Here is a 27,261-nt window from a genome sequence, read left to right as displayed (position 1 = left end):
AAAGGAGCAAAGATATGATGTCCTTGTGTGGTGAGAACTGATAGAAAATCCAAGCCCTAATAGACTGATCCTGACTGTCCATCACAATTAGCGGTTCGACCAATGAGAGAGTGACTGCATGTCCATCAAATATTTGCATTTTTATGCTTTAATTTTGCATTTCTACATTTTGACAGGGGTGGGCGGAGCTATGGTATCAAGTTCTATTTACACTAGGCGTGTGAAACTAAAAGATCACCATCTAGCTTATTTTTGTGCCGCTTTTGAGCACTTTTGATAAGAAATCCGCACGCAAATGTGGTAAACAGTGGCATTAAATGTCAATTTCATAAAGATTACAGCAACTAGAATATTTCCAGTTTTCAAGCCTCATAAAATGCTCTGGGTGCCTTTAAGAAGTTATGCGTTGCAAAAATCTTGCTACATAACTTGCTGCAGAATGATACTGATACTGGCAGATGTTCTCTTGGTAAATAAAAGCATTGTGCCCCAAATCTTGTATCCATTGCATCTGGCTTACAGTTCATTACATTCTGTTATTCAATGACTTTTGATTATGAAGGAGAATTTAGTTTGTATATTCTCATCGGAAAATAAAGTTTTTTTAGCCAGAGCAACTAACTTAATCCATTTTAATGTACAAAAATTACATAAACCTTCTGTTTACATTCTCTTTGGTTGATTATTATAGAGTGGCTCCTTACCTTGTCCGAACAGCAATAAATTGCGTATAAATTAATTCACAATGTTAGCATTGAGCTGCAAATCCAATACTTTTCCTACTCTTGTTATTTGTTGTTAAGATTATCTCATCATTTCATTTTGGAGATTTTGATTCAAACATATACTTGAAAAGTTCATTATGTCACAAAAAGCAAGCACTTCCAACAGTTTTAAATGTTAGACTATAATTTTACATGCTGTGAAAGGTTGTACAAGGAGGCAGAGCTATATCATGAAAAAGACCTTTGGCATGTATAAAACTGTTAACTTTTCAAATTCTACAATATTCTTAAAGGCAACCTAAGCAATATTAGGGCGTTGAAAGTTGTATTTTTCAAATTTATTTTTTAGTGATTTCTATCCATAGTAAGTTTGAATAACAGTATCCCATTGGATATCCACCATCATGGAGCAAAGATTTGATGTTGCTGTGTGGTGTGAACTCATTGAAAATCTGAGCACTTGGAGGCCAGCCATCATTTCAAATTTTCCGAACATATGCAATTTTGACCGATAAGTCCCGAACGCTTCCGGAGAATTAATCACGTGGTCATGGCTCAATATGCTCGGATATTGTGACGTCACAGGGCCGGAAGTTACCGAAAATTGTCGACAGAAAATGGTTACGGCTGAATTTTGGGCTGGTTATTGGGTGGTACCAATAAATAAAATACTACTTTTGCAGCTTGTTTCTGCGCTCTTTTCAAATGCCCAAAGTATGAAATAATGATGCAAATGTGCTAATATGGAGTAAATGTCAATTTCATATAGATTATTTCCCTTATCCAGAATACTTCCAGTTTTACCCCCTGAAATTGCTTAGGGCACCTTTACTAGGTGGTATCAACCTATGGTACTTTTAGTCATGTAATAAGGGACAAATTTACCCTTTACCCAAACATACCTCCATGTACTTACAGTGTAAGGGTCCAGGTAAGTCCAGGTAATGTAATGTTACAAAATCTATGAATGATCTTGATAAGTTCACAATCTAAATCAATATTTGTACCCCTCGACGGATAAACATATACATAATATACATGTACTATTCTGTTATGACACTCTTTCACTAAAAATGCAAACTTCGGAATACAAATTCATTTGCCTAAATTCCAATTACACAATATTTGCTTCTACCCAATACAGATAAGAGGATAATTTTGTAGTATTGCAGTTGCAAACAATATGTTTCCTTGTGTATAAAACCAATAACACTACAACGATGGCGGAATTACAAGCTGTTTTGAAAGATTGCTACAATACAAGATTTTAGAGGCACTTCCTCAAAGTTGACCACCACATCTAAAAGCCATGATCATGTGTACCTATGTTTGTTGAATCATGTAGTAGCTACAAAGTTTTATTTCAAAGCAGTTTTTTTCTTTGGCTTACCTCAGTTTATTGGGTTACTCCCTAACGAGCCCCTAGTGCTGAAGTAGCTAGCTCTTTGGCCAGTTAAACACTAACTACACCAACAGCCTTACCCTAAGTGACATTGGGCATGTTACAAGTAACTTTGGGTGGTGTGTAAGTATTGTTTTTGGTTTACAATGAAAAAGCCGTCCCGACAAAACCAGTCGTGGTACTAGGCTGAATAAAAGTTCTCAACGGGAACTATGCGGCTCCAGATGTCTTACTGTGGGACGACTGCGGTGTGAAAGATATCGGTTAGCTTGAGGAATGAATTCAGTCAATGTTTTTGGTTTACAATGATCACATTTTCCACTTTGAGGCATTCTGCTGAAAGATGACGACCATGTCCTTGAGGGTGGTCCTGTGTAGGTCGGCGGCGCGCAGGTGGATGGGGCCGGGGTGGTGAGCGGCGAGGTCCTCCTCCAGGGTGCAGTTCTGCAGGGTGATGGTGTGGAGGGAGGGCAGGTTGTGTCCTATGCTGCACACACGGGCTGTGAACACAGGGGACATGTTGCCATGGATAATAGTTTATAGTACACTTATGCATTGCCAGACTTTGTGTTTTGCTGACAACAACAACTGATCTTTACTGCTGCAGTAGTAAAGAATAATCTTCTCTGGAAATTTACTAGTTCCCCCCAGAGATGGAGAGAGAAACAGTATAGTTAGGATATTTGGAGTTTCTTTTTACACAACCAGGAATCTCACCTGCTAACGTTTCGGTGTCTGTCAGACACCTTCTTCAGAGCTTCTGACTGGAGTCGCCGCTATAAGTACAAATGTAGCCGATGTAGGTGGCGCTTTTGCGGCGAGAATGCAATCCCAAACGTGGCTGAGCTTGTATCCCCCCTCGTCTCGGTTCATCACTGGTGATAACCTACTGAGCTCAGCCACGTTTGGGATTGTGTTCTCGCCGCAAAAGATGATGAATTAATGATTTCATTTGCCACCTACATCGGCTACTTATAGCGGTGAGAAGCAGTACTCCAGTCAGAAGCTCTGAAGAAGGTGTCTGACAGACACCGAAACGTCAGCAGGTGAGATTCCTGGTTGTGTAAAAAGAAACTCCAGTATCCTATGTTCTACCAACCTGATGAAATTATTTTCGGAAGAAACAGTAGTTTCTTTGCAACTCCTGTTGTTTATGATTAAAGAATTCAGGACTACAAAATGTGATTTCACTGCATAATCTAAACATTATACCTTGCAAATTTATCTATCCATGATTTATTCAAGGCCACAGGCCTTCTGATTGTTCCCTTAGAGCAAGGAGGTTACATTATATAACCTCCTTGCTTAGAGCACCTGTGCATGGTACTTGTACATGTATCTTTCCATCAATCTGCTTCTTGTCCCTCTAAAACTTATAAGAAGGTGATATGTCTGACTTACTCATGCTGGTGTTGTCTCCAGACAGCACAAGTTCCTCCAGGTTAGGACAGTACTGCAAAGACAAACATCATGAGGTCAGCAAGCATATGTAAAAGCAATTGACAAACTGAATATATTCTGCATTAAGCCGGCGTCACAATTCATGCGAGCGTCAGCCGACTTTGTTGATCGCCCGAAGCTCGCCGAATTTGAAAATCACCAGAGCGTCGACCGTATTTTCCAATGAAAATCTCAGGCGATGTCCGTCGAACACTAAAAACTAAAAATCCCCCTGAGATGGTACTGTCTCTTGGACATGGATGAAGTCAGTATCAACTAAACCTGGTAAAAAGCCAATATCTGGATAAACTTTTATCTCTAAAAATCGCCCGAAGCCCGCGTAATCGACAGGACGTCGGCCGTACTTAGACCGAAAATGCACATTTGAAGCTCACCAACACATCGGCTGAGCTGAATTTCTTATTTGTGACGGGGGCTTTGAGCTGGGTCTGCTTTTCTGAGGAAAGTGGGTGTGGTAGAGAAAAAGTCGTTCAAGTAGCCTAAAGAAGAAAAGGAGGAAGTATACATACATATCCCAGAATTCTGGCCAGGAACCTGAGGTTGTTGCAGGCCAGCTGCAGTGCTCTGAGTGACAGCAAGGGGGAGCTGTGGTCCACCTGGAGCGATGCCAGGTTGCCTACTTTCATGCTGAAGGAGGACAGCTTGGGACAGCCCTGCAGTCTCAGGTACCTCAGCAGTGGACACGTCAAGTCTGCAACAAATTGGTCATTGGTCATCGTTTGGCTTCAAAACTAGACTCCCTTTCTCACAGATGAAACATTGCCTCCCTGTCTCTATTTTATAGATACGAGGAGGAATACTTCTGATGTCTGCTTATCAAGCCATGATACCCAGACACCAAGGGGGTCTTTTCGATACACAAGGTGCAAAATGGCCCATCTGTAATCATGATGAAATTTAAAAAATTTGATTGTTTTAAAAGTGTATGAAAAAGAATATTGCCATGACCCAAGCAGTATTACTCATCACCCAATCCCAGAATAAGATTGCTATTTCTCATCAAGGTGTCGAACAAATAATGTACTCAAGTTTTCACTAGCCTGGTATCAAGAGAGGAGACTCAGGATCTATGATAGGTTTTTATTCATTTATTTAGATTTACCACATTTGTGGAAGGATTGACATAACAGGTGACTATCACCTTTTCAAGATGTCAACCCAGACCAGACTGTAAGGTTTGGACCATCGCACACTGGGGCATGCCCCTACTCTTTTTCGAAAGGTGTGGTGGGTTCTTTAACATGCTCGGGGTGTGGCTCTCCCCAAACACGGGACCTCCATTTAACTTCCTATCCAAGGGACGTCCCTAACCGAAGCTAGGTACTCATTTACACCTGAGTAGAGTGAGGAAATTTGTGGCAAAGGCACAACGTCCGGGCACATGTTCAGACATGTCTGGGGGCAAGCCAGTATCGAACTCGGGTTCCCTTGTTTGACGGCCAAATGTTCTAGCCGTTACGCCACACGACGCCACATATGGTTTGGATACCATGCTAAGTTTTCACTGCACTGTGACATGCCAAGACTCTGAAACAATGTCTTAGGCCACACCAATTTAATTTCTTGTTAAACGGATTTTTATGTTAAAAAAAAAAAAGATTTTAGAAAAAAAATCATGAAAACAGAAGGCTGTGCCAGCTTTCTGTTTTCAAGATTTTTTTTTTTTTTAAATTTTTTTTTTGGAAAATAAAAATCCGTTAACCAAGAAATTAAATTGGTGTGGCCTTACCCAGTCCGGTGAGATGGATACACTGGTCCAGTGTGAAGGAGTGGAGTTGTGGAAGGATGAGGGAGAGCTGTGTCTCGTGAGGCAGTCCTCTCAGCTCCAGCTCACACAGGCTGTTCTGACACCTGCTCAGCAGCTGCAGCCGCAAGTCCACCGACACCTGATACAGGAAGCAGCAAGCAACAACTAAAGATCTGTATCAAAGTTAAACTGCAATTTCCAACACAAGTATTTGGACTTAACCAAATTTTTGACTGATCAACTCCATTCCTTGTCAAGGAATGAGCAATCCACTGTCTCTGTGACGGAGGGCGCCACAGACTTTCCTATACATATGATCCACTGCTCACACAGTCACATGTCCTATCTGCATAATGTTACACCACAGAGACTGGAGTTGATCAGTCAAAAATTTGGGTAAGTCCAAATACTTGTGTTGGAAATTGTACTTTGATACAGATTGACTACCATTAGTACCAACACAGATGAACTTTCAAGTGAACAAATGAATACTAATTCCGTGACATCCTCATGGCATGACATTATTATATCAAGGTGTGAAGTTGGACACTCTCTACTACATATTGTACAATATCTACAGTAGTAAGCAATATCTGGTGCATAGATTGACCCCAATCAATATTATTACTTGTCCCAGGTCAAGATAATTTTCCATGGTCCTTCCTGATCTACATTATGCATGCTCTCCCCTAACAAACTATTGTACAATCCCTGACCTAATCCAAACAACACATTATACTTTGTTTAACTACTACATGTACCTGTATTGAAGACTGATATGGAGCGTAACCTCCATTAACATTAACCTGTCAGGTTACATAAATCTGCCACTTTGTAAAACACTGAGTTTGAGAAATCTCTAGTGCAGCACCCCCCAGGTATGCACAGTTTAGATATACAGGAGTACATTATACCGGGCGATGTTGAAGATCTGTTTGGATGTATACATTATGTACCTTGGTGGAGTTATGTTAAACTTAGTCGATGTTAATACTGGGCCCACCTTTGGTAAGTGACTGAGGTGCAGCACAGTCAGTCTGCATCTTTCCTCCAACACTACCTGAGACAATCTCCGCAAGGCACTCAGGGAGAGATGGGTCACTGTAGCTGGCACTTTCACATAGCTGCAATACGAACAGGCCAGGTTTACAAAATATTTAACTTTACAATCATCATAGTGCAAAAAATATATAGAACAGAAAATTGAACTTGACTATGTTCACAAGGGGACATACAAAATTCAAGATGACTAGACAGATTGTTGTCTCAGGTTTTAACTTATGTTCATTAAAATTTACCATCTTCCCAACAAAAGCTGAAATACACTCTCAAAGCTTTGCTGTAACATGATCATAGGTGGCCATGTTACTACTACATGTAGAATGTGCCAATCCCAAGGAGGCATTGACAGATAGCTAAAAGCCAGTGTTGTAGGGGTGACGACCCAAAGTTGTGTTGCGCAGTGCACAATCTTTGAATTCCTTTATAGACCCTACTTAAAATCTTTAAAACCTTTCTTTTCCTTGAGATTTTTTGCCCAATCTGGAGACTTTTTTGGTTAGAGGGAACAGGTAGTGTCTTAGCTTTCCCATTTTGGTTGAAATTTGTTAAGTTTGCCATTTTAGTTGGCGTAAGGATAGATATGAGTTGTTGGGTCATGCGGAGGGATACATCAGAAATCTGGGGTCAAAGGTAGGGTTTCCTTGAAACTGGCAGCTTTCCTTGGAGTTTGAGCTGTACAACCCTCTGTTTTCTTTGCATGGTTATCAACTAAACCCTTGTGAATTTCCAGTGTAGAAGCATTTTTAAGATTGAAGTTTGGGTTAGTACTTTTATGAAGCCTTGTTTCAGTGTATTTTAACATGCTTTCCTATGGGCAGCCATAACTTAAAGGTCAGCCGCCCTGCATACACATGTACATGTACATAGAGTCATCAGAAACAATAAAATTGATCTTGAAAAGTTACTATGCAGCAATTGTCTTACTTGACTTGGTTACACCCTGACAGGCGAAGATTGGTCACATTTGGGCAGGAGGACAGCAACTTCGACAGGTAGACCTCAGACAGATTCTCACACTTCAGGATGGTCAGGTCCACAAGACTCTCACATCTAAAAAAAAATTTTGATATTCAACATTACATAGGATATGGTGAATGAAGATTCATATACCTTAGATACATGTATTGAGATCATGGGAAAATATAAATTTGGCTAAAGAAGCCCAGAACCGAGAGGTCCCGGGTTCGAAACCCCGATATGCCCCGATGTTGAGCCCTTGAGAAAGGCACTTTACACGACTTTCCTCACTCCACCCAGGTGTGAATGGGTACCTGATTTTGGATGGGGAAGGTCGTACCTGCTAGCGCCGAATGGCAGCGACAGTTCCACAAAGTGCAAGTGTGGAGCTTATTATTATTATGTCCCTACCTTATATCTAGAGTATCTGTTGGCTTCATGCACACACCGCTGACATCCAGCTGTCTCAGAGACTTGCTGTGTACAGTGTAGTTAGCAAAGCTGCAGCCAGTCGTCTTCAGCGTCTGCAACTTGTCACACACAACGTGGAACTTCTCCATCATGCTGCTGCACCACTGAAATAAGATTGACAAAAAATAGCTGATTTAGTGCATTCCTTGTATTTGTAACGTCTGTATTTTTCCCATCCCTCTTTCTCTCTCCTCCGCTGTCCCCATTGCCCGCCTTTATTTTTTGGCCACCAAAATCTTCTTCTATATTTCATGATCATTCAAGGAAAATATAACATCTACATGAACAAAAATTCTTCTTAATATGTAGCGTAGATGAATCGTATTTTAGGCCGCGATTTCACATGAAATAGAGTGGCCAAAGGCCGAGTAACGCCGGGACGCCATCTTGGTTCACATCAATATGCATGTTTACCACTTTTTTCTAAGCGCTGATTGGTTTGCGTCACAAAACCTGTGCTCTGATTGGTCGACTGCAAGATTTCATGTGATCGACATGGCATAAGTTTATTTATTTGGCAGGAGTTCGGGCTTATCTGAACAAAATAGATCACATATTTACTCCAAGATGGTGATGTTAAGATCGTCGGAAAGGTCTGGTTGGACTTTGATTAAAATTTTGCACAAAAAAATTGCGATATCGTGAGTGTGTTTGTGTGTCTTGCTCAAAGTTCTATTCGCACCCCCCTCCCCTCCTTCGGGACGTCAATATTGCTATTTCGGACAGTCGTATAGTTCGGGGAGTTGTATAATTTGCGCTGACAAATGGGCTATACAGATATGCGGAATCTACTGTACAGTAACATACTTCTGCCAAAGTTATGTACATGTAGCCTGGTAGATTAATGTTAATGAAGGTTACATGCAGTTTTCTACGTGAGGACTTAGCGCTGTAATTGATAATCAAGGTACATGTAACAACAAGTTGTAGATGTAAAATGTAACATTTATTATTACATAAAAGCTGCTCCAGAAATTTCTTTACTGTATCAGTAGTTGCAAACTAAACAGGCATATCTGGTAAAGATAGTTGGGCGGTCTTGAGCACAACTACCTTATAATTCATGCTATACTATAAGGTCTCATTTAGTTTTTTTGCCCCATAGGCTTACATGTTATAATACGTGTTTTACACGGGCGCGTTTGTAAAGAAGATATAGAAAATGTGCCAATGTTATCCATTCCTTGTTGACAACATTTACCCTAGATCATGTGAAAAAATTGCCGACATTTTCACTATACACAATCTCTTTTTATTAGCAATTACAAACTGCACTTAACTACACCCCTAAAAAGGCACTTTCCAGCTGTAAGCGCATGACCGCATCACCTACAATGCCCGGGCTGTGTACGTCAGACCTCACGGGCTGCTGCAAACTTTGGCTGCTAATTTCTTCAGAAATCAGCTGGACTGGCTAAAAGGGAATTTCCCACCGATATAAACACACGTTCATGCAGCCATCAATCTTTTGGACACGGATTCTTTTAGGGTACCCACTCGGAGTAATACATGAATGAGACCATAAAAGGCTCATCTATAGATATCATGTGCAAAGGTAGAAGCCTCTTACCTGTGTGATGACAGTGGTTACATGTGGGCTGTTGATGACCACTAGATTGCTTAGCTTTTTGGAGCTGTAGACTCGGACCTCTTCAAGGGATGGCCATCCATCGATCTCCAAACTTCAAAAAGGGAAAGATACAAATAAATCAGAACAATCCATTACAAAAAAAACACAAAATTGTATTTGAAGAAAATATCTTATCTTATACTCCCAAAAGTGATAGTCATCAAATCTGACTAAAAAGAATTGTAAATGGTAATGCCAAAATCATTACTGTGACAGTTTTATTGAGAACACAATTCTATATCACTATAGTCACAGCTTGAAGGCTGAATTGATGTTGCAATATTATAATATATGACTGTTAGCAACAGAAATAGTGATCAATATCTAAAACAAACAAATCTTAAAAATATAGGACAGCATGCTTAATATCAGCATGCTTAAAGGCATCCAGAGCATTTTATGAGGCTTGAAACTTGAACACACAAAAAATCCAATTTCTAGTCACTCCTACACATAAGTTTCAATAACACTTTACTTTAAAGGCGCAAAGATACAATGTCGTTGTGTGGTGAGAACTGATAGAAAATCCAAACCCTAGTAGACTTATCCTGCCTGTCCATCACAATTAGCGGTTCGACCAATGAGAGTGACTGCATGTCCGTCAAATAGTTACATTTCTATGTTTTGACGGAGGTGGGCGGGACTATGGTATCTGTCTATTTACACTAGGTGCGTTAAACTAAAAGATCACCATGTAGCTTATTTTTGTGCCGCTTTTGAGCACTTTTGATAAGAAATCTGCACGTAAATGTGATAAACAGTGGCATTAAATGTCAATATCATAAAGATTACAGCAACTAGAATATTTCAAGTTTTCAAGCCTCATAAAATACTCTTGGTGCCTTTAAAATCTCTTGCTCAGCTTGGTTCTGTTCCCCTAACCTGTTACTCACTTCTTCATGAACTGACAGGACTCGATCTCCAGCACCTTCAGACAGACGAAGCTTGCACCGTCACCGCTCAGGCAGCTTCCCACCATGTTTGGGATCTGCCGAATGGTCAGGTGTTGCATCATGGGAGCTCCGTGACTGAGCGAGGGCAGTCTGGAGCATGTTGGCTCTTCCATGGCGGTGACCTTGTTGATTTGTTGTGACCTTTTAGTCTGGAGAAAACATGCAGTCAATGGTATATATAATTATAGGATATCAGTGCGATAGCCTTGTGGGGTTAAGTCTTTGCTTTGGATTTGAGCGGTCACGCCGAAGACTACAAATGTTACATACTGCTTTCTCTGCTTAGCACTCGGCACTGAGAAAGAGTATGGGGTTTAACATACACTAGCCTGATTTCAATCAAGCCTCCTGTAACCGCTCGCCGCCCTGCAACCGCTCGCCGCCTAGGAGGGGACAGAAACCCCCGGACAGCTGGAGTTTGCGTTATACAGACTAAACATACACCATCACTAGTGGACTAGCCCACTGCTATAGTGAGCTGAGTGCTATAAAAATGGGCACCGGCTCTATACACCAAAAGGTGTGGGAAAGATTTCGACTTGAACAACTGACAGGAAACAGTTTACCTTTTATTCCATGGGCCAAAAAATAAAGTCTAGATGATGCTTTGTCTAATAAATTTTCATATTAAAGGACAATCTCACTATGTTAACATGATATAACTTGGCACAATTTCCATTACAAGCTCTTTCCTTTCTGCTATTTTATTAGGGTCTCCAGAAAGTGCAAAATGGAACGAAATGGAACAAACTAAAACAAAATACTTCTGTATTTAAAATGTTTCCTGTTCCGGTCTACTGTGAATGTTACAACGTTCCTTATATTTTGCTGGTATTTCATTTCATAATGTGACATATGAAACGATTTTATTAAGATGAAATAAACTGTTCAGGAGTTCCAATATTTGTTCAGCTACAACTGCTTACATGTCTCCCCAGGATGAGTCCATCCAACAGTTCCGGTTCTGTCAGGTCTGCGCACCTCTCCACAGTGAACCTCTGCAGACTGGGGCAGTTCACTGACACACACGGGAGGTGCTGGATATCCTGCAGGAAGAGACATACACTAGAAAAAAAACTAGCAAGAAAAAAACCCCTACGTCAAAATGGTCACACTCAACATTGGTGACAAAAAAAAAAACACCCCCATCCTTGCATGCAAAAACAGAACAGGGTTGCTATCGCAAACCTGTAATTTTGCACATTTGTACCCTGTCAGCAAAACATTTATTGTAATTCTTGATTTGTTAACTGTAACTTGATTTTAGCTAATTTAACGGTCACTTGTCAACCGCTAAAATTTCATCATCGCTATTATTTGATCACTAATATTTAAGACAGTAATGTTTGTTCATACCGTTAAAATTAAGTGCCGTGACCTACTCCATTTCCCCCCAACGGCTATATTTTCCAGCCGCTACATTGAAGTGATTTACAGAGTACATGCATACAAACAACATCAAATATTCAAGACACAGAGCACATTATGTAGGAAAGGAGGAAAGTAGGCAATGGATACCTCCAAGTAAGCTTGATGCAGTAGGTTAATGAAATGATTGTTTCTACAATGCATCAAGCAACCAACAAATGAATAAAAAGGACATAAGAGTGAAGTGATACCTTAATGATCAATCCAGTTAAGGTGAGGGACCTGACAGTGACATCATGGCAGGACACATCTCCGCAAACCAGCTCTGACAGGTGGGGCATCTACAACAGAGTTTAAAAACATACCAATTTAGATATGAAGATTATAAGATACATTACTAGCAATATATTAAAGGTGTCTGTCCAATTACAGTGATATAGTCAACTATCATTACTATCCAACTACATCATACAAAGTGGCGTCGTGTGGCGTAAGTGGTAGAGCGTGTGGCTGTCAAACAATGGGACTCGGGATTGATCCCGGGTTGTGCCCAGAGACATGTCCGAACTTGCGCCCCAACATTGTGCCCTTGGAAAAGGCACTTTACACGTATTTCCCCCTCAGTTAGAGGGACAAGTCTCCAATGGCAGCTGTCTTCAACTGGCAGACGAGAGCATCGCCAGGCGGACTGGCGATATCAAGGCGGACCTCAAGCGTAAGAGTCATCCGGCAGCTCACTGCAAGCATCCCAACCAGAACCAGTACGTCTCCTTCAAATTGGTGCCGCTGGAGAAGACGGATGCCCAAAGTGTGTGGGTCTCAGATTCGCAACTTGTCATTCACCCTAAACAAATCCATGCGAAGGCTACCGTGTCAACCCTCCTCACTCAGGTGTAGGGACTGACACGGTCATCATGCTCGAATTTTCATCTGTTTGTATCTTTATCTGTACTTCTGTATGATCTGAATAAAGATTACGAGTGATTGCCATGATTGCCATAACATTAGTAAAACAAAGACAAGACAAACCCTTGGCAGCAGAAGTGAGTTGACTTCTGTGAGGTTGAGTTGTTTACATCCTGTGATGTTCAGTGTCTCCACACAAGACAAGGATGGCAGGGACAACAATTTCTGGAGACTTAACCTGGAAAATACAATAGCTTCTGTATAAATATGCCGATTGAAATGCTCATGCAGTTTTCAATTTGCAGAAAACAAATTCTACAGTTGCAGATATAATATGTGCAACTTGCAACATTCCAGGCTAAAAGATTCAGGGTTGGCATCAAGAATCATAAATTAGCCAAGTTGTAGCACAGTGAAGCATAGATCTATTCATGATCTGTCATAGACTTATTATCATGTAAGGTACAATATCAAAGGCATCCAGAGCATCTTTATGCTCTAATTTTACATTTCTATGTTTTGACGGAGGTGGGTGGGGCTATGATATCGGTCTATTTACAGTAGGCGCATGAAACTAAAAGATCACCATGTAGCTTATTTTTGTGCCGCTTTTGAGCACTTTTAATAAGAAATCCGCACGCAAATGTGGTAAACAGTGGCATTGAATGTCCATTTCATAAAGATTACAGCAACTAGAATATTTCCAGTTTTCAAGTCTCATAAAATGCTCTGGGTGCCTTTAAGAATGGCAAGGATACGTACAATGATACCCAGTTGCTTGAGTAACTGTCATTTGGCGTTTCTTTTTACCTGGATGCCTTAACCTTCATCAACATATATGTAATAATAATATAGCGATTCTAATTTTTTTATCATATCAGACATGCCAATTTTGTCTTTCAACATGGCCAACATTTTTGTCTGTCATCAACAACAAGATTCCATCAAACAACAGACACTGAACAAAACTGTTGAGGCATGACCTACTCTGTGGAGTAAGAGATGTCCAGTGTCACCAGCTTCTCACTCTCCACAGACAGGTCTGTCAGGGCAGGCAGGTCACGGAACTTGGCCTGTCAATCAAATACAACGTCAACCAATCAAAACCAAGTATAAGATGACCTACTGTAAATGCAGAAATGTTTGCGGTGGTTTTATGTTCGGGGATTTTGCGGTGAACAATTTACCATGAACTTAAAACCACTGTGAAAAGTCGTTCCATTGTGTGACTGTAGCGCTACTATTGTTTCAAACGGGAACTCAAAACCACAGCGAACACTCTCTCCCTACTGTTAAGATACATCCCAGTGAACATTTCTGCATTTACAGTAATCAAATTTCATACCAATCTGTAGACAAAGAACACGGGACCAGGCAATGCATATACACCAGGGGTTCATCTAAATCAGGAAAGAGGGGCGCTGCGCCCTCTTGTTTCAGTCCAGTGCCCCCTTGTCGAATTCAGATTTTAGCTTAATCCCCAGCATACAGCCTTCACTCAGCAATCAATTCTCCCATAAATACATAGAATTCACTCCCTCACTTGTGTGTGCTCCCTCTTATTCAATTTTTCTAGACAAAACCCTGTACACCTTCTACAGTATAAATCAGTGCTGCGTACTTAAAAGTAACATCAGGTACAGGTGCCGGAACAGAGCTTTAGGTACAGGTCCGGACCTGTACCTGTACCCGAATAATTTGAAAAATGTGTTTTTCTGAACTTCTTCGATGACAAAAACATAAACTGTTTTCAACTTGTCAGTATCTTTATTCAGAAAACATAACTAGGTTTCCTACCACCAAACTCCCTTGGCCTGAAATGCCAAATGCTATCAAAACTCCTGGCCTGCCTGAATGTCAGAATGACCTGTTGCATATTAGTTACTCTGTTCCAAGGTATCACTTTGGTCACCTTTGGTGTTGCATGAGATCAGGAGATCAGTCACAAAATAAGCACATACTTGGTGCAAATTTATATCGGTACAGTACCGGTACTTCATGATCCGGTATTTTGGACCTGTACCGAATAAAATTTTACGGTACAGTACCGGTACACAGAACCAGTACGCAGCACTAGTATAAATGTATGCTCTTATAATTACCTCTCTCATGACTCTTGATTTGATGCTGACCTGCTGTAGAAAGGTGCACTCTGTAACATCAAGTCTTCTCACTGAGGACACAGAGAGACACTCAGACAATGAGCTGTGACCCACTGCTATTCAATTGACATCCATGTGTACTACATGTATTTACGTATGTACTTGATATGATAAAGTTTGAGTTTCTAGTTCGAGTTTCTAATAAAGTTATCTATCTATAAATATGTGGCGCGGTGTGGCACCTCTTGAAAAGGTGATAGTCACCTGTTAAGTCAATCCTTCCATGAATGTGGTAGATCTCAATAAATGAATACATGAATAAATAAAATTGAGTAATTTTGTAATAGTACTAAATGTTAGACAGCAAATGAATATGTTTATCGTAAGAAAGCAGTCTGATGACTCACATGCTACACAGTTGATTGTGATGGACTCCAGTCCACTGCACTTGGAGCAGTCCACTGACTCAAGTTCACCAAGCTCAGTTAGTTCCAGGTTCTCAATATCTGTAACGTCAAGAAATAACAGCCACTAATGAAAACACACTCCTATAATGTCAAAGTGCTCTACTTAAGGTCTCGGTTCTGAGTTTTTTTAACGATTCGGAGCCGACCTGACTCATTCCCAGAAAGGCAATAGCGCTTCTCCAAACATCGTTTTCCGGGCAATTTAATGTTTCAGATGGATATAGGTGCCTTGCCACCGACCGACAGACGCATTTGATATTTTCTGTGGAAACATCATTTTTGGTGAAAACCGTAATTTAAAGCAATTCTCATCCCCCAAAACTGCTATTTTGGGGCATTCTTCGAAGGCCACTGGAAGGAAATAAGAGTTTTCTTAGGATAGTGACTGATATGACAATAAAGGTAATCATTCTGTCTGTGCAATTAAGGAAAATGAAAATAATCATGAGGAAACGTTTTCTGCAATCCCCGATGGTGCGAAAACGCACGATTCGGGTAATCAGGTGACAAGGCCGCGTTACCGTTATCACGCACTAATACCAGGAAGTCTTTTCGAACGACCAAAACTCGGAAACCGTAAAACGCTATAAAGATCGGACTTTTCAGAAAATATAAAAGATTACACACTGCTATAGCGAAAGCCAAAAAATCTGGAGCCAAAACTACTGAAAAAACCTATGATTTGCGTCTTGTTTTAGGGACTCTTTAGCCATCCGGTCACTTCAAATTCTGTTTGCCAGGCCTCCATCCGGGTGAGTTGTAATGAATCACCAACTCCAGATAGAAGGATTTGGACCATCGCAAATGTTGCTCACCTCAATTACCCCAAGGTCACATGCTCAGAGTAATTGAATCACTCCTGAAGAGGGTCGACATAAGAGCGACTAAAAATTTGAGGTGAGCAACATTTGCTTGTGTTGAAGTGAAGTATCTAACTTTATCATGGGATGTACCAACACAGATGAGCTTTCATGCTAACTTCATTATCGCTCACCTGTTGCTCTCAGACACAGCTCTCTAAGACCTCGGAATCCAGCCCCAATCTGCGCAGAAAGGAACATTATGTAAGACTAGCTTCCACAATCATTGTTTCAATATGATTATTCAATAATCATCCATCCTTTTTAAAATATGAAACGCTCTGTAGCAACTGGCAAGATGAGCTAATTATGGAGAAGACAGTCACCATCCTCTTCAGCAGATTAAATAACAGATCATCATCATCATCTTGCATACCCCCATATAACCCCGTAAGGGGCAAAGTAGGGGGGGGGGGATGGTCCCAGGCTAAGGCGGGCAGGCCTCCAGCCTGGCACGGTAAGACTCAACTGTGGGAGCCGTCACAACCGTGCCAGGCAGAGCATTCCACTGTGGAATGGTGCGTGGAGAAAATGAATGCTTGTATGAATCTGTCCTAGCATTAAGTGTTTGAAATTTGAGATGGTGACTCCCCCAGGTGCGCCCCTGAGCTGGCTTCAGTAGACTGTCTGTGTTTATATTGATAATTACGATTATCAACTAGTTTTTTGAAAAAGTTGAGGCGGGCGTTCCTCCACCTTTCGGAGATAACCTAAAGGACACTTAAAGGACATCATTGATCTAAATACAGCCAGACCCTTGCGACAGTTCTACAAAGTGCAAGTGTGGAGCAAATATGTATCTGTTGTGTATTATGTGATTGTTAACACTGCAGCAATTCAGCACTGGCTGCCATTGCACTGGTAATTTCTGACCAATAAACCATTATTATTATTATTATCATCATTATTATTATTATTATTAGAATAACTTACTCACCCAGAGGTTTCTAGTAAATATCAAAGCTTTTGAGTAGATAAAAAGTCTGACCGTTTGCTGGGTGATCTCCTGTAGTCCGTAGCAGGCTGACAGGTCGACATCTTGCAGAAGTGGGCATGTCTGGCCGAGTGATCGTAATCTCTCCACGGAGAGTCTACATCTCTGGAAACTGGGAGCAACAAGTACGTAGATGAAGAGGTTTGACATGACACAACCCCCACCAGGGCTTGAAATAGTGGGTGCATGAGCACCCAAGATTGGAGCTGTGCACCTAATTTTTGACTGTGGGTGCACCAGTGCACCAAGATATTTTTGTAGGCTATAGGATGAGGGTACTATTGTACACTAAGTATACAGAATATTCCTGAAAAGTAAGTATCAGAAAAAGTATATTGTTTGAAATTTTAAAGTTAGCTACAGAATTACAGATTGAAGTTCTTAAGAGTGTTAAACTTTGTAATTATGTTTTTCTGACACTCAATTTTATTCTCTGCAGTGCGCCCAAATTTCTTTCTGTGCACCTAATTTTTTGGGTTGGGTGCACCAGTGCACCTATTTCCAAAAATGAATTTCGAGCCCTGCCCACCAACAGGCAATGCAGACTGTGTGTAACAGAGTGCTGCGTACCTAAACGTAACATCAGGTATTGAAAATGTGTTTTTCTGAACTTCTTCAATGTAAAAGACATAAACTGTTTTCAACTTATCAGTATCTTTATTCAAAGAACATAACTAGGTTTCCTACCGCCAAACTCCCTTGGCCTTACTATCAAAACTCCCAGCCTGCCTGAATAATCTGTTGCATATTAGTTACGCTGTTCCAAGGTATCACTTTGGTCACGTTTGGTGTTGCATGAGGTTAGGAGATCAGTCACAAAATAAGCACATATTTATATTGGTACAGTACCGGTACTTCATGATCCGGTATTTTGGACCTGTACACAGTACTGGTACGCAGCACTAGTGTAACATGTACCCGGTAGCAGAAAACACAAGAAGACTAATACTTTTTTATCTTAAGGTATTGTTGAAGGGTGGCTGAGGAATTTTGGGATGTTTTTGAAAAAAAACTTTCTTAAGCTTTATAAACCTTCCCCAACCTTAATTTTTTTTTCAGGTAGTACCTTATAGCAAGGTGATGATTTCTGCAAATTAGTATGATGTCATGATTATGTCATCAAGATTATAAGGCCACGCCCCTTTTTTAGAAAAAATGCTCTCCTTGGCTTCGATGTTTAACAATAAAACTTTGCAGGAATGTACATGATAGTAATAAATACTTAAAGAATGATGCGTGCCTACGAGATTATTTTGAAATATCGATTTTTGGCGAATTTTTTTTGTTTGATAACAAAGAAAAATTTTGAGCAAAGTTTGTACCCTCACCAGACTTGTCTGAGTTGTATCGCAGATGGAGGTTGCTCAGGCTGTAGCCATATATCCATGGGATGTCTCCAGTCACTGAGAAATAAAGCACACAACATGTAGTGAAATACATCAACATTCAACAGCTAAACCATATAGGAATCCTGACAAGGGGGTTCAGGCCTTTCAACCTGGACAGCTATGCAAAATTCAAGGCAGTCTCATAAAAAATTCAAAGACAGAAAGAAAACATGTCTTACAATTGTTGTAGGTCGATACCAGCGATAGTAACACTGAAGCTTAAATGTGCTATGATCATAGATGAAAGCAACATTTCTATAATCGAGCACCCTCCTAAAAGCAGGACCCCTATCGCTCGTTTCGTTGGCTTGCTCGCGTAGGGACCCTGCTCTTTAGCCCCGGAAGACACGGTTCTGGCGACGTTACTGACAGTTGCTCATGAATTATTAATGAGCTGTCCTTATTTGGCACAATTTGGCGGTTAATTTGTTCTGGACCTAAAGTAACGATGTGAGACGTGACCTGATTGGTTGATAGCTTGCCAGCACCCTTTGCGCTTTTGCTCCAGATGAGGTTTAGCAAACCCTCTGATTGGCTGAAGCTGTTTTGGTGGCGACGGCGCCAGAATTGTGTCTACCGGGGCTAAAGAGCAGGGCCCCTACGCGAGCGAGCCAACGAATCGAGCGATAGGGTCCTACTTTTAGGAGGGTGTAAATCAAGTGTAACGGAAACATACACCATAATTCCCAGTTCCTGGAGGGCGGGGTTGGATGTGAGCAGTTTACTGATGGCAGTACTCGTCACCTCCCGACAGTTGACAATGGTGAAGGACCTTAACCTGGTACCCTTTTCTGCTACAATGGCCACTGGAATGATACCGTTATATAAACCGTTCAAGTTAACGCCTGTGAATGCTTCAGAAAGAGACCAATGCTATCAGAAAGAATAAGGGAGATTTCAAAATCAAGTGATAAAAGTACAGTGTACCCCAAAGTTGAGTTGCGCAGTAGAGTGTAAAACATTCGAATACCTTTGTAGTCCCTACTTAAAATCTTTACTACCTTTCTTTTCCTTGAAATTTTTTGTCCAATCTGGAGACTTTTTTGGTTAGAAGGAACAGGTAGGGTCTTAGCTTTCCCATTTAGTTCAGCAGTTTAGGTGGCGTAAGAACATATGTGTGTTGTTGGGTCATGCGGATGGATATGGCCGGGAACTAGGTCAAAGGTAGGGTCTGTTTACTTCGGGTGGCGTTTCTGTACAACCCTCTGTTTTCTTTGCATGTTTATTAAGTATACCCTTGTGACTTACTGGTGGAGAAGAGTTTTTAAGATTGAAGTTAAGGTAAGTACTTTTAAAGGGCCTTGCTTTTGTGGGTCTTATCATGGGCTGCAATGGGGGCAAGTAACTTTGTTGTCATCCCTGTATTGCTTCCTTGTCATGGTTTTCTGATGCTACTTTTCCATGAGAACACCACCACTAGTAGTAGGAGTAGTACCGCTTTCTGTATTACATGAACCTTTGAACTGACTTAAGCCAAACTTGTAACACATCCCTGTTATTACATCTATAGCTCATTACACACAATGGTTGGGTATCATCAAAGAGCTTTATCGAGATTCTTAGGCACGAACAAAGAATTAAGAAACAAAAAAAAAACAAAAAAACATCAGTGCTGTTTAATGACCTACCAGAGTCATCGGTGGTGTGTTCTGATTCCAAGTGTAGGTTTCTCAGCTCTAGGCAGTAGTTCAGACTGTTTGTCAGCAGATCATCAGTCAGAATTGAACCAATAGCTAGGTAATCTGCACGGAAGACACAAATAGGCTCATCTTTAACTTGAAAAGAATGTTCAAAAGGCAATTTCATTAAGTTTTTCAGAATTCCTCCAAACCCAGCTACTCACCCCTGCTCACCTGCATGTTTACACAGCTGCAACACCTTCAGTATTCTCTCTTCTGTTGGTTCCTGGCACATCCTGAAGTCAAGGTGTGTAATTCTAGACCTGAGTATAAGACAAGGTTGTTTAACTACAATAATGACTGCAGTGCTGTATGACATCTCTTATCATGTTGGATGATATATCTTTGATGACAGATCTTTATATGTAGCCATCAAAGATCCCATGCCATCCCATATGAGATACAAGAGCTATATACCACTCAAAAAATCATGACCATAGCCTGTTCAATACACAAGATATCAAAACCAGAAGTTCTGCTGCAGTACCATAAAAGTGTCGCTAAGGGGCCCAAAATCTAATCACTTCAAGCTCTCACCAAGACCTACTCACCTACCAAATATCAAGACAGTCCATCCAGGCATTTTCAAGTTATCATGGAGACAGACAGACTGGGGAACGGGTTTAATCAACTTGTGTTTGTTTTTTCTTGACTTTCCAATTTTTTTTGTTTGAAATTTTTTGGGCGTGAAACCTTATATTTGTTAACCTTCAATTCCCTTCGGATGAACTAATTTGCATATTTTAACGTGCAAATGATCAAAACTACAGGTAAACTTTTCCCCATGCATGGGTGTGGGCTGGGTGTGGTGTGTGCTACATGTATTTCCAAGGGACTCAAGTCTATTCCCAAGGGAGAAAAATTTTGATGATAAAATTACTTTGATATTTTGAACCTGTAAATAAATTCTCCATTTCAAATTTTCAACACAAAAATTTTCCACGCAAACGCGAAAATTCTTAACGCGAACAAAACCCCAACCCACAGACTGACACACATGAATGCTGACCAAAACATAACCTTCTCAGTGAAGGTGATAATTCTCACCACAGTGCAGGACTCTGGCACATTTCGTACAGTGTCCTACATGTCTGTGCCACCACGCCCACCTGGTGCCACTCCAGGTGAGACAAGATGTGGAACAAAATCTCAGGTGAGAAGATCTCCAGCAAGGAGTAGTGAAAGGAGTATCTGCAAGAAATGAAAATATCATTGTCAAGGTGCACTAATGGCTAGTAAGCCAAACATGATCTCTTTTATGTTTTAGTTACTAACAACTGAATGTTATTGCATACAGAATGCTTTTGAATTCAGCATATACAAATTTATATACTTAATTTTACAACTGCCTTTTCTGGCTCAAATCAAAATACATTTCATATTAAATAAAAGAATAAAAAAGACTCTTTTTACACAAGTTAACACAACCAAGAGATTTATTCCACTAACGTTTCAGTGACCATCTGTCACCTTCTTTAAGGCAATTCTGACTGGTTCACAGGTGTTGCTGCTTATACATATAAATGAGATGCATTCCCAAATGCAAAGTATTTACATATGTACAATACCAGGGGATGACATCACTATGCGGTCCTAAACGTACAGAAGTTAATGCATACACAACTATCGATCAAAAAGCAATGCAACGATTATCATCTATTTCTTAAGGATGTTACATCTCATCAGACTGATCCTAAACTTTGTTGTCTCTCACCCCTCATCTTCCAGAAACTCCTCAGTGTCCCAGTGTGTCCTTGGGAGGGTCCCAGACTCCTCCTCTGTCTCCATCCTCTCTCTCACATCGCTGTCATCCGACATCACTTCGTCATGTTGGATAGATGTGAATGTCTAAAGAAAAAGGCGGAGGCAATTGACATGATGTTCCTTAGACTTTTTCCCCAACAATTGACAGGATCCGAATATTGGAAAAAAAACTGTGTCATCCCAACACAATGCAGGGGTAGAATGACCTTAAAGGCACACGGAGCATTTTCTGAGACTTGAAAACTGGAAATATTTTAGTTGGTGTAATCTTTATGAAATTGACATTTAATGCCACTGTTTACCACATTTGCGCTCAGATTTCTTTTCAAATGTGCGCAAAAACGGCACAAAAATAATCTACATCACCTTTTAGTTTCACGCGCCTACTGTAAATACTGTAGATACCATAGCCCCGCCAACCTCCGTCAAAATGTAGAAATGCAAAATCAAAACATAGAAATGCAACTATTTGACGGACATGCAGTCACTTTCTCTCATTGGTCTAACCGCTAATTGTGATGGACAGTTAGTATCAGTCTATTAGGGCTTGGATATTCTATCAGTTCTCACCACACAACGACATCGTATCTTTGCTCCTTAATGTTAACGTTATAGTGTTATTGAAACTTACTACGTGTAGGAATTTTTTTATTCAAATTTCTAGCCTCATAAAATGCTCTGAATGCCTTTAAATCAACAGGTCTCTGCTATGAGTTCATTGCAGCAGATCTCCCCTTGGTCATTGTCTATATAGAAATGTAACGTAAACTACTTTACTATGCTAAACCCTAGCCTATGTTAGAAGACGACACAGTACGTTGTGAAGGGTTTGCGGAAAAAGCTGGGCTGTCTACCTGGCCTGGCTAGCTGGCCTGTCTACCTGGCCTGTCTACCACGTCAGGCTAGCAACCCAAAAACTCAGAAACTCAGAAACCCCCATTCATATCCCCACAAATTGTGAGGCCCCAGTGCAGCCGTGCCCCCTAGCGGAACGTTTCCAAAGCACACCCATTACTCTGGGCGCGGCACAGCACACGCCGATCGTCATTCGAAACCGCGATTTTCGTCCCCTCTTCTTGATTCCTACGAAGTTTACATGAATTGCTTCATCGTCTGAAAACGAACCTGTTGTTACCATCTCATGATTCTATCGCCCTTTGTTTACGCTATCCAAAGGAACTCTCGAAAACTGCATTACCGAAGTCACAGACGTCGCCGATCGCCATCTTACTTCACGTGACCATGTTCTTCAAGCTTGCTTCACTGGAGGGCGCTGTTTCAGTACGTTGCCTCTGAACGCGGACCGGCGTATGTACCACATGGCTGACAGACTAAAAATTACTGATACTTCCGGTTCATGTTTACCGTCTGCTTTGAAACAACAGCTTTTTATGTAGCAAAGTTTAACCCAGGCAGGGCGCTGTGCCTGCAGGCCGTATGTTGTTCCAATTAGTACGTCCGCCGGGGACGTCCCAGGACAGCTGTCCCAGGATGTGCACCAGGTCACCCCCCGGTCACCACGCCAGAAAGCCTGGGCGAGGCCCCGCCTTCTTGTCACTGAACTGAAATCAATCCCATAGTTACGAAGCAACAAGTTCCTCTATAACGTCTGCGCCAATATCCAGCATTATAACGCAGACCCGCAAACCTGTATGCTTTGTAATAGTTAGGCCATGGCTGAGGCCTTTCTATGAGAAAATAGGGAAGCTTCTCCCACAATGGGCTTTCTAGACTCCGAGTGGGGGAGCTTCACTATTTTCGCATAGAAAGGCCTCAGCCATGGCCTAACTGTTTTAGAACATGGCCACATCCCCGAAGATCCTCTTTCTATCAATATGAATCAAATATATTGTTTTCAGCACATCATACTAGTATTATAAAAAAGATAAAAAGTATTATATTGAAGCAGAATGACCTGTAAACAAGCTTCGTACATGTCCTATCTGTTTTCAGAACCTGGCCACTACCACGAAGTTTCTCTTTTACAATTCATCCCTGTGGTCTCAAAATATTACATACAGATTTTAAACTGGGATTTTTTAACTGTGAGTTACTAAAATGTTCCTTTCCTTTTCATTGTAGTACTGGAACTGTTTGAGTTGAGAGCATTATGTGTGTTCTTTTCAAAAATCTAAAAAATGTGATTCTGATTCCCAGTTTCCCAACTGTTTATAAAGAGTAGAAACTTGACTTTCCATTTCATTGTAACGATTGCTTGAATTTGTGCCTGTTAGTCTTTAAAGATTTGATTCAGTTTGATACTTTTGTTCTTGTGTGGCTGTAAGATAACAATGTCCTTATGTGAATCAAATAATGAACCCTCCCTACCCCCCTGGCAGTTAGCTGACACTGTGACCCAGGTCTCACATGGCCTAACTATTACCTTTGCGCTCTGTGTGTTCTCATCTGTTGCATGGAGCAATTTCGTAATTTGCCGTACACAAATACCGTAGGAGTCTCCTGCAGTTTGCTGAAAAGAAATCGGGGCACAATCTTTCCTTGCGGTCTTTGCAATATTGTTATTAGTGATTATCACAGCAAATATCTTTCCTGTTTGGTTTAATTTGACTTTGAATTCTGAACGAAAACTCCAGGCTTTTAATGCCTGCGCTACTTATGATAACGTGGATACGTCGGACTGTCAAAACGTTTTATAGAAACATATATGTATACATGGTACATGCTAGAAAGATATCGTCAATTTTGTCAACTTCTGACGTACGTCTCTCATTGTCATTCTGGTCTACTTCTGACGAAAGTCTCCCATCTTTTTTGTTTATTCGTTCAACCGGCCCACAAGCTGTTATGAAATAAACGCACAGGGTTGGGGTCAGGTTTCTACGTACTTGGGATTATAGTGGCGCCATTTAAAGTTACCACATGCCAGGTAAGGTACAGACTGGCAGTATACAACGGTCTACTCTTTGCCCCTGTAAATGATTACCCGTGTAGTTTGAAGACATGGGAATGTTGTCACCGGCGCCTGAACCATCTGTCAACCAACACGACGGATTATATCTCCATCACAGCAAAGTTGCACGCACAGACAGACACGTCCGTTTCAGGCACGAGTGCCATGTTTATTATCACCTTCTGGCAGAAGCTGATAATAAACATGGCACTCGTGCCTGAGACTGGTATGAAATGGACATGAAAGTGTAAGCAGACTTACATACATCAACTCTGCATTCGACCCCCCCCCCCCCCCCCCCTAGTAGTGAAGTATCCATATACATGTACTAGAGTAGAGTAGAGTAGAATTTTCGGTCAGGTAGGACTGTTCCAGTTTGAGGTTAATCATTTTGTATACCATTGTTTCTTGTTTTGCATGTATAGTTGTAGAAGACCATACGAAAGTCGCTGTACTTTTGTCGTGTCAATAAAGATTTCTTCTATGTATTAGATAAAACAAGGAACCCTAGGCCTGTTCACTGTCCGTTTACGTTATGTTCCGTGTAATCAGCACACTGTGAAATATACACCGATCGTGGCCACTTTCTGGACAGGGCAGGACAGATACGGCCGTATCAAGGATCAAGGATGAAGGTCATTGTCATCTCAGCGTCCAGACATTGTTTTGTCGTGCTTGTAGGTTCAACAACTCTGCATTCACCTTATTTCAATAAAAAATAAAGAGGTTAGAAACAGAACGTATTATAGTGTAACATTGTATCAGATATCAATTTATCAATAAAAAGATATACCATAGATACACCATAATCGTTGCAAGGCATGTTTATTTTCCAAAAACTTAGCCTTCTTGTTTATTAAAACGTGCGTGTTAAGATACCTATTTGGGTATTAAGATAGTTTGTTTAGATAGCCTTGTTTCAAAGCAGACGGTAAACATGGACCGGAAATGTATGAATTTTTAGTCTGTCAACGTCCGCCGACAGCCACGTGGTATGAACGTTACATATTCCGGTCCGCGTCCCGCCTACAGCCGGCCCAACCGTAAGACACATGGTTCCTTTGTTTATCTAAACTGTTAGTATCGTTGTGTTCGCAACTTCACCCTGTCCCACAACTTACGCATTGAGATTCACACAAGTTGGGTTTGATACTCAATTCCGGGATGCCCCTGTAAACTGGGAGACACCGGTTAGGGAAGGGTGTCTACGCTGGAGCCGGAAGAGACGTAAAATGGTGGCTCCAAGTTAGATATTGATACAACCTGGTGTCAACAACGATGTATTCAGAGGCAACTCTACTCTACTCTGAAACAGCGCCCTCCAGTGAAGCAAGCTTGAAGAACATGGTCACGTGAAGTAAGATGGCGATCAGCGACGTCTGCGACTTCGCTAAATGCAGTTTTCGAGAGTTCCTTTGGATAACATAAACAAAGGGCGATAGAATGGGAACAACCTGTTCGTTTTCAGACGATGAAGCAATTCATGTAAACTTCGTAGGAATCAAGAAGAGGGGACGAAAATCGCGGTTTCGAATGACGATCGGCGTGTGCTGTGACGCGCCCAGCGTAACGGGTGTGCTTTGGAAACGTTCCGCTAGGGGGCACGGCTGCACTGGGGCCTCACAATTTGTGGGGATATGAATGGGGGTTTCTGAGTTTCTGGGTTGCTAGCCTGACGTGGTAGACAGGCCAGGTAGACAGGCCAGCTAGCCAGGCCAGGTAGACAGCCCAGCTTTTTCCGCAAACCCCGTTGTGAAGACGCCCCCCTCCCCCGCACAATAAGCCATTGTTAGATGCATATACGAATCGGCAAATGTCTTGATTAAATCTTCTTGAATTATAGTTTGGCAGGCCAGTCTGATGACCAGGCAAACTTCTTCAATCCAAGGAGGTCATAGGGGATCGCAAAACTCAAGGAGGTTATTATAATAAAACGGAGTCAGAATTATACTCAAAAGAAAACAAATTTTCTTTGGTGATAACAACCTCTGCAATACTCACCAATTGGACAAAGAACTTCCCTTTTTCTCAGGAACCCGCAGAGCCAACATTTCAGGTCATCTTTCCGTCTGCTCCCCACGGACCAAAACACAAGTCTGACCAACCCTGCAAGCCCTTGAACTTCGGCTCCTACTTCCGGGTTTGCAGTCTAGAACATTAACCAGAATCCTTTGCGCGACTAGTTCAAAGGTTACTTCCTGTTTTTTTGGCGCGAAACTTTGTACTTGTCAGGCTGTGTTCAGTCGTTATTTCGCTTCAAGCGAACGAGGAAAAACAGTCTCGACGTGTTAAAATTTGGAGGACAGAGGCCATTGAAAGGATGTTCCTGTCGATAAGATTTTTTTCCACTTTAACAGGATGTAATAAGATTTTTCTTGCACTATTTACAGGATGTTCCTGACAATAAGATTTTT

At 41.2% G+C, this 27,261-nt stretch overlaps 1 protein-coding gene across 2 annotated transcripts; it reads right to left on the bottom strand.

The window, feature by feature from the left end:
* Positions 1–773: 773 nt before the first annotated feature.
* On the bottom strand, positions 774–27,026 carry LOC136427599 (uncharacterized). 2 transcript variants are annotated; one of them, XM_066416575.1, is made up of 24 exons: positions 26,849–27,026; positions 21,887–22,020; positions 21,220–21,363; positions 20,347–20,435; positions 20,122–20,235; positions 19,170–19,299; positions 18,434–18,508; positions 17,100–17,217; positions 16,246–16,294; positions 15,192–15,290; positions 14,785–14,855; positions 13,670–13,755; positions 12,806–12,920; positions 12,028–12,117; positions 11,335–11,454; positions 10,349–10,557; positions 9,396–9,507; positions 7,766–7,929; positions 7,322–7,447; positions 6,339–6,459; positions 5,318–5,474; positions 4,098–4,279; positions 3,529–3,580; positions 774–2,627 (listed from the first exon to the last, which is right to left on the bottom strand). In XM_066416575.1, exons 2-24 carry the CDS (start codon positions 21,988–21,990, stop codon positions 2,437–2,439), a joined length of 2,718 nt encoding a protein of 905 aa, XP_066272672.1. In that variant the 5' UTR covers positions 21,991–22,020; positions 26,849–27,026; the 3' UTR covers positions 774–2,436. The 2 variants fall into 2 exon arrangements, with proteins under 2 accessions (XP_066272672.1, XP_066272673.1); XM_066416576.1 differs by lacking the exons at positions 21,220–21,363; positions 21,887–22,020; positions 26,849–27,026 and having other exon boundaries at positions 20,337–20,435.
* Positions 27,027–27,261: the final 235 nt, after the last annotated feature.

The sequence above is a fragment of the Branchiostoma lanceolatum genome, chromosome 2, assembly GCF_035083965.1.
Source record: "Branchiostoma lanceolatum isolate klBraLanc5 chromosome 2, klBraLanc5.hap2, whole genome shotgun sequence".
NCBI classification, from domain to species: domain Eukaryota; kingdom Metazoa; phylum Chordata; class Leptocardii; order Amphioxiformes; family Branchiostomatidae; genus Branchiostoma; species Branchiostoma lanceolatum.
The sequence above is the reverse complement of the archived record's forward strand: the minus strand, read 5'-3'. Positions and strand labels throughout refer to the sequence as shown.

What these genes read in the sequence shown, in the direction of transcription:
- LOC136427599 (XM_066416575.1), bottom strand. Translation starts at nt 21,990, where the DNA reads ATGTCGGATGACAGCGATGTGAGAGAGAGGATGGAGACAGAGGAGGAG. An exon ending in ACACACCACCGATGACTCTG is followed by an intron (nt 19,300 to 20,121) that starts GTAGGTCATTAA and finishes GTATCATTCCAG; the next exon opens with TGGCCATTGTAGCAGAAAAG. An exon ending in CACAATCAACTGTGTAGCAT is followed by an intron (nt 14,856 to 15,191) that starts GTGAGTCATCAG and finishes CTGTGTCCTCAG; the next exon opens with TGAGAAGACTTGATGTTACA.